This window comes from Populus alba, chromosome 7 (assembly GCF_005239225.2).
Source record: "Populus alba chromosome 7, ASM523922v2, whole genome shotgun sequence".
Classification (NCBI taxonomy): domain Eukaryota; kingdom Viridiplantae; phylum Streptophyta; class Magnoliopsida; order Malpighiales; family Salicaceae; genus Populus; species Populus alba.
In genome coordinates this window covers 14511666-14533931 of record NC_133290.1, presented here as the reverse complement: position 1 = coordinate 14533931, position 22266 = coordinate 14511666, and the positions used below count along the sequence as shown (strand labels likewise).

Sequence of the window (22266 nt, the reverse complement as noted above, 5' to 3'; positions counted from 1 at the left end):
GAAATGTCGCGAAACTCACCGAGTCAAAGCGTTTCGCGTTTGAGGAAGAAAGTCTGATGTAGAACAAAGTAGCGGAAGCATAACATGCTCAAGAGGGATCACCGAAATTCAAAGGGCAACTGAATTTGGCATCGCAAAGGGGTCGGAAATGTCCACGAAACTCACATCGAGTCAAAGCGTTTCGCCGTTTGAGGAAGAAGTCTGATGTAGAACAAGTAGCAGAAGCATACATGCTCAAGAGGGATCACCCGAAATTCAAAGGCAACTGAATTTCGGCAACCGGGGCATCGAAGTCGGAATCGAAAACTCACCGAGTCAAAGCGTTTCGCCGTTTGCGGAAGAAGTCTGATGTAGGACAAGTAGCGGAGCATACATGCTCAAGTATCACCACAAATTCAAAGGCAACCTGAAAATTTCGGCAACCGTGGCATCGAAGTCGGAATGCCGCGAAACTCACCGAGTCAAAGCGTTTTCGCCCGTTTGAGAAGAAAGTCTGATGTAGAACAAGTAGCGGAAGCATACATGCTCAAGAGGGATCAACCCAAATTCAAAGGCAACTGAATTTCGGCAACCGGGGCATCGAAGTCGGAATGCCGCGAAAACCTCACTGAGTTCAAAGCGTTTCGCCGTTTGCGGAAGAACTCGTCTGATGTAGAACAAGTAGCAGAAGCATACATGCTCAAGAGGGATCACCCGAAATTCAAAGGCAACTGAATTTCGGCAACCGGGGCATCGAAGTCGAAATTGCCGCGAAACTCAACGCGAGGTTCAAATCGTTTCGCCGTTTGAAAGAAAGTCTGATGTAGAACAAGTAGCAGAAGCATACATGCTCAAGAGGGATCACCCGAAATTCAAAAGGCAACTGAATTTCGGCAACCGGGGCATCGAAAGGAATGCCGCGAAACTCACCGAGTCAAAGCGTTTCGCCGTTTGGAAGAAAGTCTGATGTAGAACAAGTAGCGGAAGCATACATGCTCAAGAGGGATCACCCGAAATTCAAAGGCAACTGAATTTCGGCAACCGGGGCATCAAAGTCGGAATGCCGCGAAACTCACCGAGTCAAAGCGTTTGCGCCGTTTACAAAGAAAGTCTGATGTAGAACAAGTAGCAGAAGCATACATGCTCAAGAGGGATCCCGAAATTCAAAGGCAACTGAATTTCGGCAACCGGGGCATCGAAGTCGGAATGCCGCGAAACTCACCGAGTCAAAGCGTTTCGCCGTTTGCGGAAAAAGTCTGATGTAGAACAAGTAGCGGAAGCATACATGCTCAAGAGGGATCTCCCGAAATTCAAAGGCAACTGAATTTCGCAACCGGGCATCGAAGTCGGAATGCCGCGAAACTCACCGAGTCAAAGCGTTTCGCCGTTTGCGGAAAGAAAGTCTGATGTAGAACAAGTAGCAGAAGCATACATGCTCAAGAGGGATCACCCGAAATTCAAAGGCAACTGAATTTCGGCAACCGGGCATCGAAGTCGGAATGCGGCGAAAAACTCACCGAGTCAAAGCGTTTCGCCGTTTGCGGAAGAAAGTCTGATGTAGAACAAGTAGCAGAAGCATACATGCTTCAGAGGGATCACCGAAATTCAAAGGCAACTGAATTTTCGGCAAACCGGGCATCGAAGTCGGAATGCCGCGAAACTCACCGAGTCAAAGCGTTTCGCCGTTTGCGGAAGAAAGTTGATGTTAGCGGAAGCATACATGAGGGGAAATTCAAAGGCAACTGAATTTCGGCAACATCGAAGTCGGAACTCACCGAGTCAAAGCGTTTCGCCGTTTGCGGAAGAAAGTCTGATGTAGAAAAGTAGCAGAAGCATACATGCTCAAGAGGGATCACCGAAATTAAAAGGCAACTGAATTTAACCGGGGCATCAAACCGGAATTCGAGTCAACCGTTTAGTCTGATGTAGAACAAGTAGCAAGCATACATGCTCAAGAGGGATCACCCGAAATTCAAAGGCAACTGAATTTCGGCAACCGGGGCATCGAAGTCGGAATGCGCGCGAGTCAAATTTCGCCGTTTGCCTGATGTAGAAACAAGTAGCAGAAGCATACATGCTCAAGAGGGATCACCCGAAATTCAAAGGCAACTGAATTTCGGCAACCGGGCATCGAAGTCGGAATGCCGCGAAACTCACCGAGTCAAAGCGTTTCGCCGTTTGCGGAAGAAGTCTGATGTAGAAACAAGTAGCAGAAGCATACATGCTCAAGAGGGATCTCCCGAAATTCAAAGGCAACTGAATTTCGGCAACCGGGGCATCGAAGTCGGAATGCCGCGAAACTCACCGAGTCAAAGCGTTTCGCCGTTTGCGGAAGAAAGTCTGATGTAAGAACAAGTAGCAGAAGCATACATGCTCAAGAGGGATCACCCGAAATTCAAAGGCAACTGAATTTCGGCAACCGGGGCATCGAAGTCGGAATGGCGAAACTGTCAAAGCGTTTCGCCGTTTGCGGAAAAAGTCTGATGTAGAAAAGTAGCAGAAGCATACATGCTCAAGAGGGATCACCCGAAATTCAAAGGCAACTGAATTTCGGCAACCGGGGCATCGAAGTCGGAATGCCGCGAAACTCACCGAGTCAAAGCGTTTCGCCGTTTGCGGAAAAAGTCTGATGTAGAACAAGTAGCAGAAGCATACATGCTCAAGAGGGATCACCGAAATTCAAAGGCAACTGAATTTCGGCAACCGGGGCATCGAAGTCGGAATGCCGCGAAACTCACCGAGTCAAAGCGTTTCGCCGTTTGCGGAAGAAAGTCTGATGTAGAAAAAGTAGCAGAAGCATACATGGTCAAGAGGGATCACCCGAAATTCAAAGGCAACTGAATTTCGGCAACCGGGGCATCGAAGTCGGAATGCCGCGAAACTCACCGAGTCAAAGCGTTTCGCCGTTTGCGGAAGAAAGTCTGATGTAGAACAAGTAGCAGAAGCATACATGCTCAAGAGGGATCACCCGAAATTCAAAGGCAACTGAATTTCGGCAACCGGGGCATCGAAGTCGGAATGCCGCGAAACTCACCGAGTCAAAGCGTTTCGCCGTTTGCGGAAGAAAGTCTGATGTAGAAAAGTAGCAGAAGCATACATGCTCAAGAGGGATCACCCGAAATTCAAAGGCAACTGAATTTCGGCAACCGGGGCATCGAAGTCGGAATGCCGCGAAACTCACCGAGTCAAAGCGTTTCGCCGTTTGCGGAAGAAAGTCTGATGTAGAACAAGTAGCAGAAGCATACATGCTCAAGAGGGATCACCCGAAATTCAAAGGCAACTGAATTTCGGCAACCGGGGCATCGAAGTCGGAATGGCGCGAAACTCACCGAGTCAAAGTTTCGCCGTTTGCGGAAGAAAGTCTGATGTAGAACAAGTAGCAGAAGCATACATGCTCAAGAGGGATCACCCGAAATTCAAAGGCAACTGAATTTCGGCAACCGGGGCATCGAAGTCGGAATGCCGCGAAACTCACCGAGTCAAAGCGTTTTCGCCGTTTGCGGAAGAAAGTCTGATGTAGAACAAGTAGCAGAAGCATACATGCTCAAGAGGGATCACCCGAAATTCAAAGGCAACTGAATTTCGGCAACCGGGGCATCAAACCCGGAATGCCGCGAAACTCACCGAGTCAAAGCGTTTCGCCGTTTGCGGAAAAAAGTCTGATGTAGAACAAGTAGCAGAAGCATACATGCTCAAGAGGGATCACCCGAAATTCAAAGGCAACTGAATTTCGGCAACCGGGGCATCGAAGTCGGAAATGCCGCGAAACTCACCGAGTCAAAGCGTTTCGCCGTTTTGCGGAAGAAAAGTCTGATGTAGAACAAGTAGCAGAAGCATACATGCTCAAGAGGGATCACCCGAAATTCAAAGGCAACTGAATTTCGGCAACCGGGGCATCGAAGTCGGAATGCCGCGAAACTCACCGAGTCAAAGCGTTTCGCCGTTTGCGGAAGAAAGTCTGATGTAGAACAAGTAGCAGAAGCATACATGCTCAAGAGGGATCACCCGAAATTCAAAGGCAACTGAATTTCGGCAACCGGGGCATCGAAGTCGGAATGCCGCGAAACTCACCGAGTCAAAGTTTCGCCGTTTGCGGAAGAAAAGTCTGATGTAGAACAAGTAGCAGAAGCATACATGCTCAAGAGGGATCACCCGAAATTCAAAGGCAACTGAATTTCGGCAACCGGGGCATCGAAGTCGGAATGCCGGCGAAACTCACCGAGTCAAAGCGTTTCGCCGTTTGCGGAAGAAAGTCTGATGTAGAACAAGTAGCGGAAGCATACATGCTCAAGAGGGATCACCCGAAATTCAAAGGCAACTGAATTTCGGCAACCGGGGCATCGAAGTCGGAATGCCGCGAAACTCACCGAGTCAAAGCGTTTCGCCGTTTGCGGAAGAAAGTCTGATGTAGAAACAAGTAGCAGAAGCATACATGCTCAAGAGGGATCACCCGAAATTCAAAGGCAACTGAATTTCGGCAACCGGGGCATCGAAGTCGGAATGCCGCGAAACTCACCGAGTCAAAGCGTTTCGCCGTTTGCGGAAGAAAGTCTGATGTAGAAACAAGTAGCAGAAGCATACATGCTCAAGAGGGATCACCCGAAATTCAAAGGCAACTGAATTTCGGCAACCGGGGCATCGAAGTCGGAATGCCGCGAAACTCACCGAGTCAAAGCGTTTCGCCGTTTGCGGAAGAAAGTCTGATGTAGAACAAGTAGCAGAAGCATACATGCTCAAGAGGGATCACCCGAAATTCAAAGGCAACTGAATTTCGGCAACCGGGGCATCGAAGTCGGAATGCCGCGAAACTCACCGAGTCAAAGCGTTTCGCCGTTTGCGGAAGAAGTCTGATGTAGAACAAGTAGCAGAAGCATACATGCTCAAGAGGGATCACCCGAAATTCAAAGGCAACTGAATTTCGGCAACCGGGGCATCGAAGTCGGAATGCCGCGAAACTCACCGAGTCAAAGCGTTTCGCCGTTTGCGGAAGAAAGTCTGATGTAGAACAAGTAGCAGAAGCATACATGCTCAAGAGGGATCACCCGAAATTCAAAGGCAACTGAATTTCGGCAACCGGGGCATCGAAGTCGGAATGCCGCGAAACTCACCGAGTCAAAGCGTTTCGCCGTTTGCGGAAGAAAGTCTGATGTAGAAAAAGTAGCAGAAGCATACATGCTCAAGAGGGATCACCCGAAATTCAAAGGCAACTGAATTTCGGCAACCGGGGCATCGAAGTCGGAATGCCGCGAAACTCACCGAGTCAAAGCGTTTCGCCGTTTGCGGAAGAAAGTCTGATGTAGAACAAGTAGCAGAAGCATACATGCTCAAGAGGGATCACCCGAAATTCAAAGGCAACTGAATTTCGGCAACCGGGGCATCGAAGTCGGAATGCCGCGAAACTCACCGAGTCAAAGCGTTTCGCCGTTTGCGGAAGAAAGTCTGATGTAGAACAAGTAGCAGAAGCATACATGCTCAAGAGGGATCACCCGAAATTCAAAGGCAACTGAATTTCGGCAACCGGGGCATCGAAGTCGGAATGCCGCGAAACTCACCGAGTCAAAGCGTTTCGCCGTTTGCGGAAGAAAGTCTGATGTAGAAACAAGTAGCAGAAGCATACATGCTCAAGAGGGATCTCCCGAAATTCAAAGGCAACTGAATTTCGGCAACCGGGGCATCGAAGTCGGAATTGCGAAACTCACCGAGTCAAATCGTTTCGCCGTTTGCGGAAGAAAGTCTGATGTAGAACAAGTAGCAGAAGCATACATGCTCAAGAGGGATCACCCAAAATTCAAAGGCAACTGAATTTCGGCAACCGGGGCATCGAAGTCGGAATGCCGCGAAACTCACCGAGTCAAATCGTTTCGCCGTTTGCGGAAGAAAGTCTGATGTAGAACAAGTAGCAGAAGCATACATGCTCAAGAGGGATCACCCGAAATTCAAAGGCAACTGAATTTCGGCAACCGGGGCATCGAAGTCGGAATGCCGCGAAACTCACCGAGTCAAAGCGTTTCGCCGTTTGCGGAAGAAAGTCTGATGTAGAACAAGTAGCAGAAGCATACATGCTCAAGAGGGATCACCCGAAATTCAAAGGCAACTGAATTTCGACAACCGGGGCATCGAAGTCGGAATGCCGCGAAACTCACCGAGTCAAAGCGTTTCGCCGTTTGCGGAAGAAAGTCTGATGTAGAACAAGTAGCAGAAGCATACATGCTCAAGAGGGATCACCCGAAATTCAAAGGCAACTGAATTTCGGCAACCGGGGCATCGAAGTCGGAATGCCGCGAAACTCACCGAGTCAAAGCGTTTCGCCGTTTGCGGAAGAAAGTCTGATGTAGAACAAGTAGCAGAAGCATACATGCTCAAGAGGGATCACCCGAAATTCAAAGGCAACTGAATTTCGGCAACCGGGGCATCGAAGTCGGAATGCCGCGAAACTCACCGAGTCAAAGCGTTTCGCCGTTTGCGGAAGAAAGTCTGATGTAGAACAAGTAGCAGAAGCATACATGCTCAAGAGGGATCACCCGAAATTCAAAGGCAACTGAATTTCGGCAACCGGGGCAATCGAAGTCGGAATGCCGCGAAACTCACCGAGTCAAATCGTTTCGCCGTTTGCGGAAGAAAGTCTGATGTAGAACAAGTAGCAGAAGCATACATGCTCAAGAGGGATCACCCGAAATTCAAAGGCAACTGAATTTCGGCAACCGGGGCATCGAAGTCGGAATGCCGCGAAACTCACCGAGTCAAAGCGTTTCGCCGTTTGCGGAAGAAAGTCTGATGTAGAACAAGTAGCAGAAGCATACATGCTCAAGAGGGATCACCCGAAATTCAAAGGCAACTGAATTTCGGCAACCGGGGCATCGAAGTCGGAATGCCGCGAAACTCACCGAGTCAAAGCGTTTCGCCGTTTGCGGAAAGAAAGTCTGATGTAGAACAAGTAGCAGAAGCATACATGCTCAAGAGGGATCACCCGAAATTCAAAGGCAACTGAATTTCGGCAACCGGGGCATCGAAGTCGGAATGCCGCGAAACTCACCGAGTCAAAGCGTTTCGCCGTTTGCGGAAGAAAGTCTGATGTAGAACAAGTAGCAGAAGCATACATGCTCAAGAGGGATCACCCGAAATTCAAAGGCAACTGAATTTCGGCAACCGGGGCATCGAAGTCGGAATGCCGCGAAACTCACCGAGTCAAAGCGTTTCGCCGTTTGCGGAAGAAAGTCTGATGTAGAACAAGTAGCAGAAGCATACATGCTCAAGAGGGATCACCCGAAATTCAAAGGCAACTGAATTTCGGCAACCGGGGCATCGAAGTCGGAATGCCGCGAAACTCACCGAGTCAAAGCGTTTCGCCGTTTGCGGAAGAAAGTCTGATGTAGAACAAGTAGCAGAAGCATACATGCTCAAGAGGGATCACCCGAAATTCAAAGGCAACTGAATTTCGGCAACCGGGGCATCGAAGTCGGAATGCCGCGAAACTCACCGAGTCAAAGCGTTTCGCCGTTTGCGGAAGAAAGTCTGATGTAGAACAAGTAGCAGAAGCATACATGCTCAAGAGGGATCACCCGAAATTCAAAGGCAACTGAATTTCGGCAACCGGGGCATCGAAGTCGGAATGCCGCGAAACTCACCGAGTCAAAGCGTTTCGCCGTTTGCGAAGAAAGTCTGATGTAGAACAAGTAGCAGAAGCATACATGCTCAAGAGGGATCACCCGAAATTCAAAGGCAACTGAATTTCGGCAACCGGGGCATCGAAGTCGGAATGCCGCGAAACTCACCGAGTCAAAGCGTTTCGCCGTTTGCGGAAGAAAGTCTGATGTAGAACAAGTAGCAGAAGCATACATGCTCAAGAGGGATCACCCGAAATTCAAAGGCAACTGAATTTCGGCAACCGGGGCATCGAAGTCGGAATGCCGCGAAACTCACCGAGTCAAAGCGTTTCGCCGTTTGCGGAAGAAAGTCTGATGTAGAACAAGTAGCAGAAGCATACATGCTCAAGAGGGATCACCCGAAATTCAAAGGCAACTGAATTTCGGCAACCGGGGCATCGAAGTCGGAATGCCGCGAAACTCACCGAGTCAAAGCGTTTCGCCGTTTGCGGAAGAAAGTCTGATGTAGAACAAGTAGCAGAAGCATACATGCTCAAGAGGGATCACCCGAAATTCAAAGGCAACTGAATTTCGGCAACCGGGGCATCGAAGTCGGAATGCCGCGAAACTCACCGAGTCAAAGCGTTTCGCCGTTTGCGGAAGAAAGTCTGATGTAGAACAAGTAGCAGAAGCATACATGCTCAAGAGGGATCACCCGAAATTCAAAGGCAACTGAATTTCGGCAACCGGGGCATCGAAGTCGGAATGCCGCGAAACTCACCGAGTCAAAGCGTTTCGCCGTTTGCGGAAGAAAGTCTGATGTAGAACAAGTAGCAGAAGCATACATGCTCAAGAGGGATCACCCGAAATTCAAAGGCAACTGAATTTCGGCAACCGGGGCATCGAAGTCGGAATGCCGCGAAACTCACCGAGTCAAAGCGTTTCGCCGTTTGCGGAAGAAAGTCTGATGTAGAACAAGTAGCAGAAGCATACATGCTCAAGAGGGATCACCCGAAATTCAAAGGCAACTGAATTTCGGCAACCGGGGCATCGAAGTCGGAATGCCGCGAAACTCACCGAGTCAAAGCGTTTCGCCGTTTGCGGAAGAAAGTCTGATGTAGAACAAGTAGCAGAAGCATACATGCTCAAGAGGGATCACCCGAAATTCAAAGGCAACTGAATTTCGGCAACCGGGGCATCGAAGTCGGAATGCCGCGAAACTCACCGAGTCAAAGCGTTTCGCCGTTTGCGGAAGAAAGTCTGATGTAGAACAAGTAGCAGAAGCATACATGCTCAAGAGGGATCACCCGAAATTCAAAGGCAACTGAATTTCGGCAACCGGGGCATCGAAGTCGGAATGCCGCGAAACTCACCGAGTCAAAGCGTTTCGCCGTTTGCGGAAGAAAGTCTGATGTAGAACAAGTAGCAGAAGCATACATGCTCAAGAGGGATCACCCGAAATTCAAAGGCAACTGAATTTCGGCAACCGGGGCATCGAAGTCGGAATGCCGCGAAACTCACCGAGTCAAAGCGTTTCGCCGTTTGCGGAAGAAAGTCTGATGTAGAACAAGTAGCAGAAGCATACATGCTCAAGAGGGATCACCCGAAATTCAAAGGCAACTGAATTTCGGCAACCGGGGCATCGAAGTCGGAATGCCGCGAAACTCACCGAGTCAAAGCGTTTCGCCGTTTGCGGAAGAAGTCTGATGTAGAACAAGTAGCAGAAGCATACATGCTCAAGAGGGATCACCCGAAATTCAAAGGCAACTGAATTTCGGCAACCGGGGCATCGAAAGCGGAATGCCGCGAAAACTCACCGAGTCAAAGCGTTTCGCCGTTTGCGGAAGAAAGTCTGATGTAGAACAAGTAGCAGAAGCATACATGCTCAAGAGGGATCACCCGAAATTCAAAGGCAACTGAATTTCGGCAACCGGGGCATCGAAGTCGGAATGCCGCGAAACTCACCGAGTCAAAGCGTTTCGCCGTTTGCGGAAGAAAGTCTGATGTAGAACAAGTAGCAGAAGCATACATGCTCAAGAGGGATCACCCGAAATTCAAAGGCAACTGAATTTCGGCAACCGGGGCATCGAAGTCGGAATGCCGCGAAACTCACCGAGTCAAAGCGTTTCGCCGTTTGCGGAAGAAAGTCTGATGTAGAACAAGTAGCAGAAGCATACATGCTCAAGAGGGATCACCCGAAATTCAAAGGCAACTGAATTTCGGCAACCGGGGCATCGAAAGTCGGAATGCCGCGAAACTCACCGAGTCAAAGCGTTTCGCCGTTTGCGGAAGAAAGTCTGATGTAGAACAAGTAGCAGAAGCATACATGCTCAAGAGGGATCACCCGAAATTCAAAGGCAACTGAATTTCGGCAACCGGGGCATCGAAGTCGGAATGCCGCGAAACTCACCGAGTCAAAGCGTTTCGCCGTTTGCGGAAGAAAGTCTGATGTAGAACAAGTAGCAGAAGCATACATGCTCAAGAGGGATCACCCGAAATTCAAAGGCAACTGAATTTCGGCAACCGGGGCATCGAAGTCGGAATGCCGCGAAACTCACCGAGTCAAAGCGTTTCGCCGTTTGCGGAAGAAAGTCTGATGTAGAACAAGTAGCAGAAGCATACATGCTCAAGAGGGATCACCCGAAATTCAAAGGCAACTGAATTTCGGCAACCGGGGCATCGAAGTCGGAATGCCGCGAAACTCACCGAGTCAAAGCGTTTCGCCGTTTGCGGAAGAAAGTCTGATGTAGAACAAGTAGCAGAAGCATACATGCTCAAGAGGGATCACCCGAAATTCAAAGGCAACTGAATTTCGGCAACCGGGGCATCGAAGTCGGAATGCCGCGAAACTCACCGAGTCAAAGCGTTTCGCCGTTTGCGGAAGAAAGTCTGATGTAGAACAAGTAGCAGAAGCATACATGCTCAAGAGGGATCACCCGAAATTCAAAGGCAACTGAATTTCGGCAACCGGGGCATCGAAGTCGGAATGCCGCGAAACTCACCGAGTCAAAGCGTTTCGCCGTTTGCGGAAGAAAGTCTGATGTAGAACAAGTAGCAGAAGCATACATGCTCAAGAGGGATCACCCGAAATTCAAAGGCAACTGAATTTCGGCAACCGGGGCATCGAATCGGAATGCCGCGAAACTCACCGAGTCAAAGCGTTTCGCCGTTTGCGGAAGAAAGTCTGATGTAGAACAAGTAGCAGAAGCATACATGCTCAAGAGGATCACCCGAAATTCAAAGGCAACTGAATTTCGGCAACCGGGGCATCGAAGTCGGAATGCCGCGAAACTCACCGAGTCAAAGCGTTTCGCCGTTTGCGGAAGAAAGTCTGATGTAGAACAAGTAGCAGAAGCATACATGCTCAAGAGGGATCACCCGAAATTCAAAGGCAACAATTTGTTGCGAAACTCACCGAGTCAAAGCGTTTCGCCGTTTGCGGAAGAAAGTCTGATGTAGAACAAGTAGCAGAAGCATACATGCTCAAGAGGGATCACCCGAAATTCAAAGGCAACTGAATTTCGGCAACCGGGGCATCGAAGTCGGAATGCCGCGAAACTCACCGAGTCAAAGCGTTTCGCCGTTTGCGGAAGAAAGTCTGATGTAGAACAAGTAGCAGAAGCATACATGCTCAAGAGGATCACCCGAAATTCAAAGGCAACTGAATTTCGGCAACCGGGGCATCGAAGTCGGAATGCCGCGAAACTCACCGAGTCAAAGCGTTTCGCCGTTTGCGGAAGAAAGTCTGATGTAGAACAAGTAGCAGAAGCATACATGCTCAAGAGGGATCACCCGAAATTCAAAGGCAACTGAATTTCGGCAACCGGGGCATCGAAGTCGGAATGCCGCGAAACTCACCGAGTCAAAGCGTTTCGCCGTTTGCGGAAGAAAGTCTGATGTAGAACAAGTAGCAGAAGCATACATGCTCAAGAGGGATCACCCGAAATTCAAAGGCAACTGAATTTCGGCAACCGGGGCATCGAAGTCGGAATGCCGCGAAACTCACCGAGTCAAAGCGTTTCGCCGTTTGCGGAAGAAAGTCTGATGTAGAACAAGTAGCAGAAGCATACATGCTCAAGAGGGATCACCCGAAATTCAAAGGCAACTGAATTTCGGCAACCGGGGCATCGAAGTCGGAATGCCGCGAAACTCACCGAGTCAAAGCGTTTCGCCGTTTGCGAAAGAAAGTCTGATGTAGAACAAGTAGCAGAAGCATACATGCTCAAGAGGGATCACCCGAAATTCAAAGGCAACTGAATTTCGGCAACCGGGGCATCGAAGTCGGAATGCCGCGAAACTCACCGAGTCAAAGCGTTTCGCCGTTTGCGAAGAAAGTCTGATGTAGAACAAGTAGCAGAAGCATACATGCTCAAGAGGGATCACCCGAAATTCAAAGGCAACTGAATTTCGGCAACCGGGGCATCGAAGTCGGAATGCCGCGAAACTCACCGAGTCAAAGCGTTTCGCCGTTTGCGGAAGAAAGTCTGATGTAGAACAAGTAGCAGAAGCATACATGCTCAAGAGGGATCACCCGAAATTCAAAGGCAACTGAATTTCGGCAACCGGGGCATCGAAGTCGGAATGCCGCGAAACTCACCGAGTCAAAGCGTTTCGCCGTTTGCGGAAGAAAGTCTGATGTAGAACAAGTAGCAGAAGCATACATGCTCAAGAGGGATCACCCGAAATTCAAAGGCAACTGAATTTCGGCAACCGGGGCATCGAATCGGAATGCCGCGAAACTCACCGAGTCAAAGCGTTTCGCCGTTTGCGGAAGAAAGTCTGATGTAGAACAAGTAGCAGAAGCATACATGCTCAAGAGATCACCCGAAATTCAAAGGCAACTGAATTTCGGCAACCGGGGCATCGAAGTCGGAATGCCGCGAAACTCACCGAGTCAAAGCGTTTCGCCGTTTGCGGAAGAAAGTCTGATGTAGAACAACTAGCAGAAGCTTACATGCTTAAGAGGGATCACCCGAAATTCAAAGGCAACTGAATTTCGGCAACCGGGGCATCGAAGTCGGAATGCCGCGAAACTCACCGAGTCAAAGCATTTCGCCGTTTGCGGAAGAAAGTCTAATGTGGAACAAGTAGCAGAAGCATACATGCTCAAGAGATCACCCGAAATTCAAAGGCAACTGAATTTCGGCAACCGGGGCATTGAACTCGGAATGCCGCAAACTAACCGAGTCAAAGCGTTTCGCCGTTTGCGAAAGAAGTATGATGTAGAAAAAGTACCAGAAGCATACATGCTCAAGAGGGATCACCCGAAATTCAAAGGCAATTGAATTTCGGCAACCGGGGCATCGAAGTGGGAATGCCGCGAAACTCACCGAGTCAAAGAGTTTCGTCGTTTGCGTAAGAAAGTCTGATGTGGAACAAGTAGCAGAAGCATACATGCTTAAGAGGCAACTGAAATTTCGGCAACCGGGGCATCGCAAATCGAAATCGAAACTCGAAACTCACTCAAGCGTTTGGCCGTTTGCGGAAGAAAGTCTGATGTAGAACGAGTAGCAGAAGCATACATGCTCAAGAGGGATCACCTGAAATTCAAAGGCAACTGAATTTCGGCAACCGGGGCATCGAAATTGGAATGCGGCGAAACTCACCGAGTCAAAGCGTTTTGCCGTTTGCGGAAGAAAGTCTGATATAGAACAAGTAGCAGAAGCAAACATGCTCAAGAGGGATCACCCGAAATTCAAAGGCAACTGAATTTCGGAAACCATGGCATCGAAGTCGGAATGCCGCGAAACTCACCGAGTCAAAGCGTTTCGCCGTTTGCGGAAGAAAGTCTGATGTGGAACAAGTAGCAGAAGCATACATGCTCAAGAGGGATCACCCCAAATTCAAAGGCAACTGAATTTCAGCAACCGGGGCATCGAAGTTGGAATGCCGCGAAACTCACCGAGTCAAAGCGTTTCGCCGTTTGCGAAAGAAAGTCTGATGTAGAACAAGTAGCAGAAGTTTACATGCTCAAGAGGGATCACCCGAAATTCAATGGCAACTGAATTTCGGCAACCGGGGCATCGAAGTCGGAATGCCGCGAAACTCACTGAGTCAAAGCGTTTCGCCGTTTGCTGAAGAAAGTCTGATGTAGAACAAGTAGCAGAAGCATACATGCTCAAGAGGGATCACCCGAAATTCAAAGGCAACTGAATTTCGGCAACTGGGGCATCGAAGTCGGAATGCCGCGAAACTCACCGAGTCAAAGCGTTTCGCTGTTTGCGGAAGAAAGTCTGATGTAGAACAAGTAGTAGAAGTATACATGCTCAAGAGGGATCACCCGAAATTCAATGGCAACTGAATTTCGGATAGAAAAATCTTCCAATGTTTCACTCTTGAGGCGTTCTTATGTGAACGTTGGTGGGATGAAGGCTTCTGATCTAATGGAACTGTGCAGCTTAGAGAGGATGACGTTGTTGTCAAACAAGGATTACAAGAACATGTCCTATAAGGTAATTCACAGTCAGCTGGCATATGGGTTTGAGCTTTCATGGCACAATAGCAGGTGTGGAAGTTGTGCACATGGATGCTACATCGATGATTCGAACCGTAAACTCTGCATAGGTGGGCAAAATTGAGTAACAAACTGTTCGTTTTTCTATCTTCAACTTCTCTTTGCATGATTTCCCCATTTCCGAAGCATATTGTAGTGTTGAGTATCGTACGGTCAGCTCAGTCAAGCAATCATAGGATGCAGATGGTCATATCAATTCGTGGTTTTCTTTTATTCGACGATAAATGATATTTTTATTCCAATTTTCAGAAAACTTAGTCAAACAAAACTAAGTTAGCTTCTTTAATACATTCAGAAAAAAATTACTAAAATCTTCTCGATATTAACCTCAGTCATTCATTTGTTTCTTCTCAATTTCTTTCATCTTGTAACAACCTCCGTTATATATTTTCTAAAATCACAAATCTAATCTTTGTAACTGATCTCTTGGCCCAACAGGAGGTTCTTGGATCGAGATAGCCGCAAGTGAGGATTCTATCTCCCCACTTCTTCATGCTTAATTCTTAATAATATCTCTAATTTGATTACCTTCTCTGCAGCCGTGCTGCTGTATGTATCCGTGTTCATTGGTAAGAACTCCCCTTATTGAATTTTTTATTTTTGAAGTTATGATATTGGATCATATTTTATTAGCAGATACAAAATGATAGTTCCTAAATGTCTTCTTATGCCAAGTTCTTGGGGTGGGGGGTTGCCTAATGTCGGAGACATACCTTCTGGTTAAGAGTATGCTTTTCTACAAATCATGATGGTCTAGATTTTATATGATTTTTCAACCCGGCAAAGTAAACGCCTAACCTAACCCATGTTGAGTATATCTATCTATGTTAATTTTTTAAATGATTTTTCAATTTTTTTCCCCTCAAATTTCACACATAGGGACAAAATTTATCTTTGGGAGTCCAATTGTGATTGCATTCTTGATCTACAAATGGCGACGAAGACATCTATCAGCATATGATATAGTTGAGGAATTCCTACAGACTCATAACAATCTTATTCCAGTCGTAAGGTATTCTTATTCGGAGATTAAGAAGATGACCGGAGGCTTCAAGGAAAAGTTGGGCGAAGGAGGTTTTGGTTGCGTGTATAAAGGAAAGCTTCGCAATGGACAGTCTGCAGCGATAAAATTGCTGGGCAAATCCAAGGCTAATGGACAAGATTTTATCAATGAAGTCGCTACCATTGGAAGGATTCATCACACCAATGTAGTGCAACTAGTTGGTTTTTGTGCTGAGGGATCAAAGCGCGCTCTTGTATATGATTTCATGCCCAATGGATCTCTCAATAATTTCATTTTTTTCTCAAGAAAGATCTGTCTCTTTAAGCTGGGAAAAACTGCATGAGATTTCCCTTGGAGTGGCTCATGGCATCCAATATCTACATCGAGGTTGTGAGATGCAGATCCTACATTTTGACATCAAGCCTCACAACATTCTTCTCGATGAACATTTCACTCCAAAAGTTTCCGACTTTGGACTTGCTAGGTTGTGCCTGGCAAATGAGAGTCTTAAATCTCTCACTGCAGCAAGGGGAACGATAGGCTACATGGCGCCAGAACTCACACAAAGCTGATGTTTATAGCTTTGGAATGTTGCTGTTGGAAATGGCAGGCAGAAGGAAGAATTTGAACGCATTGGCAGAGAATTCAAGCCAGATTTACTAGCCATATTGGGTTCATGACCAAGTTTCTAACGAGAAGGCTATAGAAATTGGAGATGGTAGCACGGAAGAGGAAAAAAAGATAGTGAAGAAGATGATTATTGTAAGGTTGTGGTGTACACAAATGAACCCTATGAATCGGCCTGCAATGAACGAAGTTGTGGAGATGCTTGAAGGAGACATTGAAAGCCTGCAACTGCCTCCGAGACCAGTTCTAAATCTAGATGAGAAGCCAATGAACACTAGTGGAGAGTCATCTTCCATGTCTGATTATTCTACAGAATCTGTTAGCTTGATTGAAAATGCATATAATTAAGTGATTTGCTATGAAATACTCTGCTCATATGCAGGGGAAGGCGTATCCCGTGAATGATACTAGTTCTTTGATAGTTATTACCATTATGATAAACTGTAACCATCCACCTTATTTCCAGGTTGTGTAACTAGCTAATAGAGTCCTAGTTGGCTTGAACTGATCCGTGTTCTTATTAGATGAAATTTTTACATCAAATATGCATCTGATGGATATTCTTCTTGATTTGTTTTACTGTGATTTCAAAAATGGTAGGCTTCAATCCAAGTTTTATATAAAATGCCCGATCTCTCAAGAATTTGATTATGGACATTTGCATAGACAGCGTCAGAATCTTGAGTCCATGACCGGTAACATAGAAGCAGTGTAAAAAAGACACTCTATTTACTCTAAGTCTCAAAATGGACATATCAAAAGAATAGATTGTTTACAAAAAATACACAGTATTTTATAATATTTAGAAATATTATTTAATTCAAAATTAATGAAATCAAATGATATACATATACATTCTAAGCATAGTATCATAAAGTAGTAGAGTACATGTTAGATATTAGATAACACCCGAAGATGACTAGATAACATTCAAAGGTGATCAGATGAAACCCAAAGGTGATTACTGTAGGAGGATCAGTCGTTAAATGTCTGATCTCTCATGAATTTGATTATGGGCATTTTCATAGCTATCGTCACCCAAATCTTGGATACTTCATTTACCGATCTTGGATCCTTGATCGGTAATGTAGGAACAGTGTTAAAAGGATACTTCATTCACGCTAAATCTTAGAACGGATATATCAAAAGAAAAGTTATTTAAAAAAATTATACAACATTTCATAATCTTCAGAAATATTATATCATTCAAAATTAATCAAATCAAATGATATACATATACATACTAAATATATTATCATAAAGTAGTGGAGTACATGTCAGAGATCATATGACACCCAAATGTGATCAGATGACACTTGAAGGTGACTACTATGGGAGGACTAGTCGTTATAGGCTGATGTATCTCTTACCACCTAGGTATACAAAATAATATGTGCACATAGGCTAACTACTCTGTATTAGCATGAAGTTACTGATAAGTCCTATATCAAGGCATAATATAAATTCACAGAATCATCAAAGAAATGTATATCATATCAAATAGATTTTAGTTCAACAGAATGCGAGTGCAAATTCAAGAATAAATTAGTACTTGAAAAATAAAGCAACATATAAATATTCAACAGATTCACTAGTCGTACTCATCAAATAATCAACATACATTTTTATTTATATTATATGCATATTAAAGATTATCTCACTCACCTAGAAAATACAGAACTAAAAGGAATATCAGATGAAAAATCCGGAAATCTCATTGAGAATCGTTAGGAGAACCTACAACAAATATATGAAATATACTAAAAAAAAAACTCAAAACAACACAAATAAAAGATTTCAATGCATAAAATAAAACCACGTTTAGTCTCCTAAGTTTAGGGACTGAAACAACAATGTTCCAAAATAGGGACCAAAATGTTATTTCACCAAAATTAGAGGACTAAATTGTAAATAAATAACCATACTGAAATTTCACCCATAAACCATCCGCAATTCAATCTAGAACAAACTAGGGAGCGAACTGTTATTTTTTAAAAGTTCAGGGACTAAAATGTAGATTCCTAAAATTGAGGGACCAAATTGAAAAATATTCAAAATCACTTATCAAACTGAGATTCACCATCCTTTATAACCTCATAATAACACTACCTAGAATCTCAAAATACATTTAGGGGTCAAATTATAATTTTTCCAAAGTTTATGGACTAAACTGTAACTTTCATAAATCAAGGATCAAAATAAAATTTCATCATCTTCAACCTCAAGACTATTATGTCCATATTTTCCAGCAAAGTTGAAATAAATTTGTTTAACCCATAAAAATCAATTTAAACAAATCAACTCACGAATTCTTATTTCCAACAACACACTCTAAAACAATCACTTAAACTTAAACCCCTAATAATCATAAATCAATCTTAACAACATAAACTTCAAATCCTTAAGCTTGTTTTTGTAGTGCAGCTAGTTGGTTTTTGTGCTGAGGGATCAAAGCGCGCTCTTGTATATGATTTCATGCCCAATGAATCTCTCAATAATTTCATTTTTTCTCAAGAAAGACATGTCTCTTTAAGCTGGGAAAAACTGCATGAGATTTCCCTTGGAGTGGCTCATGGCATCCAATATCTACATCGAGGTTGTGAGATGCAGATAATACATTTCGACAACATTCTTTTCGATGAACATTTCACTCCAAAAGTTTCTAACTTTGGACTTGCTAGGTTGTGCCTGGCAAATGAAAGTCTTAAATATCTCACTACAGCAAGGGGAACGATAGGGTACATGGCACCAGAACTGTTCTACAAGAACATCGGGCGCGTCTCACACAAAGCTGATGTTTATAGCTTTGGAATGTTGCTGTTGGAAATGGCAGGCAGAAGAAAAATTTTGAATCCGTTGGCTGAAAGGTTGAGCGAAATTTACTGGCCATATTGGGTTCATGACCAAGTCTCTAATGAGAAGGCTATAGAGATTGGAGATGGTGGCACTGAAGAGGAAAAAAAGATAGTCAAGAAGATGGTTATTGCAGGGTTGTGGTGTATACAAATGAACCCACTGAATCGGCCCGCAATGAACTTAGTTGTGGAGATGCTTGAAGGAGACATTGAAAGCCTGCAACTGCCTCCAAAACCTGCTCTAAATGTAGATGAGAAGCCAATGAACACTTGTGGAGAGTCATCTTCCATGTCTGATTATTCTTCCGAATCAATCAGCTTGATTGAAAATGCATATAATTAAGTGATCTGATATGAAATACTCTGCTCATATGCAGGGGAAGGCTTGTCCCATGAATGATACTAGTTCTTTGATAGTTAATACCATTATGATAAACTATAATCATCCACCTTATTTCATGGGTGTGTAACTAGCTAAGAAAGTCCTAGTTGGCTTGTTTGGCTTGAACTAATCCGTGTTCTTCTCAGGTGAAATTTTTACATCAAATCTGCATCTGATGGATATTATTCTTGACTTGTTTTACTATGATTTCAATAAAGGTATGCTCCAATCCAAGCTTTATATAAAATGTCTAATCTCTCAAGAATTTGATTATGGATATTTGCATCATGACTTAAATCCTAGGTCCATAACTAGTAATGCAGGAGTGGTGTCAAGAAGACACTCCACTTACACTAAATCTTAGAATGGGCATATCGAAAGAACAAGTTATTTTAAAAAAATACAAAGCATTTCATAATCTTCAAAATATTATATTATTCAAAATTAATGAAATCAAATGATATACATATACATACTAAGCATATTATCATAAAGCAATGGAGTATATGTCAAATATCAAATGACACTTAAAGGTGACTATATGACACCCGAAGGTGATCATTGTGGGAGGATCAGTCGCCACAGGCTGATGCCTTTCTCACCAGCTAATTATACAGAATAATATATAAACATAGGCTAACTACTCTCTATTAACATGGAGTTACTGACAAGTCTTATATCAAGGCATAATAGATATTCGCAGAATCATTAAAGAAATGTATATCATATTGAATTGAATTTAGTTCAACAAAATACAAGTGCAAATTTAAGAATGAATCAGTACTCGGAAAATAAAGTAATATATATAAATATTCAAGTGATTAACTAGTACTCATCATTTAATCAACACACATTTATTTATATTATATACATATTAAAAATTATACCACTCACTCGGCAAATATAGAACTGAAAGGAATATTAAATGAAAGATCCAGAAATCGTATTAAGGATCTTAGGAAAACCTACAGGAAATATTCAAAATATACTAAAAAACAACTCAAAACAATACAAATGAAATATTTCAATGCATAAAATAAAACCACGTTTAGTCTCCTAAGTTTAAGGACTGAATCAACAATTTTCCAAAATAGAGACCAAAATGTAATTTTACCAAAATTGAAGGACCAAATAGTAAATACATAGCCATATTAAAATTTCACCTATAAACCATCCTTAATTTTTTCCAGAATGAACCAGGAGCCGAACTGTAATTTCTATAAAACTCAGGGACTAAAATGTAAATTCTCAGAATCAATTATCAAACTAAGATTCATCATCCTTAATAACCTCATAATAACATTGCCCAGAATCTCAAAATACATTTAGGGGTCAAATTATAATTTTTTCAAAGTTAAGGGACTAAACTATAATTTTCATTAATCAAGGACCAAAAAAAAATTTCATCATCTTTAACCTCAAGGCTATTTTGTCCAGATTTTCTGGAAAAGTTCAAAAATAAATTTCTTAACCCATAAAAATCAATTTAAACAAATCAACTCACAAATTCTTATTTCTAACAACATACTCAAAATCAATTACTTAACCTTAAACCCCTAATAATCATAAATCAATATTAAAAATATAAACTTCAAATCCATATAAACCCTAATTGAAAGTAACATGAGAGGGAACCACTTGTTATTTCTACATTTCTAAAACCAAAAAACTTAAAATCAAAAACTGAAATTCTTGATTTAATGAGGGAAGGGTCACAACGATCACAAGAATTAAAAAAGAGAAAAACAATTTTCTTGCAATTTTTTTTTTATATATCTAGATTAATTTAGGTTGGAGTTTAGGACTAACTTGAGTTTGGATGTAGAACAAAAATTCGAATCTTACAACACTTTCCTTGTTAAACAAAATTCGTTCTCAAATTTAAACTTTAAGAACCCAAGCTTACCAAGTTCAAACAACTATGGATACTTGTTGAGCATTTCCTTCTCAAGCTTTCACATCGTTTCTTCAAGTGGGTGTCCCCTTTACACAACCTTAACCGATGTGATTTTCTTCTCATTCCATCGATTAAACTTCGTCTGACATTTCTTCTCTCAGCTCAATCAGTTGAACTTTCAGCACATGAGATGAATCAGACAAATACTTCCTTAACATCAAAACTATGGAAGATAGATTAGGCGCTCAATGGTTACACTATAACCTCTCCAGCGCCATCGCAGCCTGGTTTTTATGTGTCAAAGGAAAATTCTGGACCAGTTTCAGGGACAGAAGATTCTGGTTCAATACAGTTGCCATTTTCATCACAACAATCTATAAATGGGGTTTCGATCACTGAATTAGATCCTCGCTAGTGGTGTGAAATTGCTATATGGAGACATTGCCAGTTCAGCAATTGGGTTCCGAGGACTGGAATAGAGGTTATGTTTCTGTTATTTAACAGAAGAAAATAGTGAATTCATGCTCCTACGAGGTGATATTTATATGGTAAATAGTTTTGATTGGTTTCACTGTCTTAAGCAAGATGTAGAGAGCATTTTTGGTGTCCTATAGATGAATTGTATTTGCTATTATAAAAGTAATTTCCATAACCTTATGTCTTACTAACAGTTCTTGATTAACATGCATAAAATGTTATCAGAACCAAGGACAAATTTTGCAGAATTTTCCAGTTTCAGAACCCGGAGAAATATATGAAATAAGCAAGAAAATGCTGCATATATAACAAGTCGAATGACCTATCTTCAGATTTTCATAAGCAGGGTAACTTAGTGAGAAGTAATCTGTAGACATTAAATCTTTCTAGTCTTTTGATTTTGAGATTCCATGTATATTTTCCTCTTCTTACAATTGCATTCGTTTTGAAAATTCAGTCTCTGGAATAGCCCAGACAGATGGACTTGGCCAAACTGAAACTGCTACACCTGAAACATTTTACCGAGGTGGATTTCAATATGATGGCCAGATAAATTCTTTTCTCACGAACTCCTCACTTAGCCAACCATATGATGGGTTGTGTTTCCAAAAAGTCCCTGACGAGAATTGTCCACCTGCTTCACATTTAGATGCTCCTTGTGAGCAACATATTATCACCGGTTCTAAGTGTTAGAAAGGTCAATCCTCAACTCATCATGATTTAGATCAAATGGAACGTATGACAATCTTCCTGTCCACGTTTTTATTCTGATATAAATGAAAACAAACTGCGCCCCGCTTCTGCGATGCTGATTTCAGACATTAGAGTACTAAAACATGAACTTGGTGTAGTTTCATTTTTGAAATAATTTTTGGAATTTCTGTCATTATTCCTCGTTGAGGTTTCAAAGTGGCTCTTTGTTATGTTATTAATGAATGTATCTGATAAT

The 22266-nt window shown here is 43.5% G+C and overlaps 1 protein-coding gene across 1 annotated transcript; it reads left to right on the top strand.

Moving 5' to 3' along the window:
* Positions 1–13852: 13852 nt before the first annotated feature.
* On the top strand, positions 13853–18904 carry LOC118036232 (LEAF RUST 10 DISEASE-RESISTANCE LOCUS RECEPTOR-LIKE PROTEIN KINASE-like 2.1). Its single transcript, XM_073410351.1, has 6 exons — positions 13853–14126; positions 14956–15332; positions 15424–15646; positions 15765–16024; positions 16089–16172; positions 18131–18904. Exons 1-6 carry the CDS (start codon positions 13853–13855, stop codon positions 18902–18904), a joined length of 1992 nt encoding a protein of 663 aa, XP_073266452.1.
* Positions 18905–22266: the final 3362 nt, after the last annotated feature.

What these genes read in the sequence shown, in the direction of transcription:
- LOC118036232 (XM_073410351.1), top strand. Translation starts at nt 13,853, where the DNA reads ATGGCAACTGAATTTCGGATAGAAAAATCTTCCAATGTTTCACTCTTG. An exon ending in GAACCGTAAACTCTGCATAG is followed by an intron (nt 14,127 to 14,955) that starts GTGGGCAAAATT and finishes TTTCACACATAG; the next exon opens with GGACAAAATTTATCTTTGGG. An exon ending in ACCATCCACCTTATTTCCAG is followed by an intron (nt 16,173 to 18,130) that starts GTTGTGTAACTA and finishes TTTGTAGTGCAG; the next exon opens with CTAGTTGGTTTTTGTGCTGA.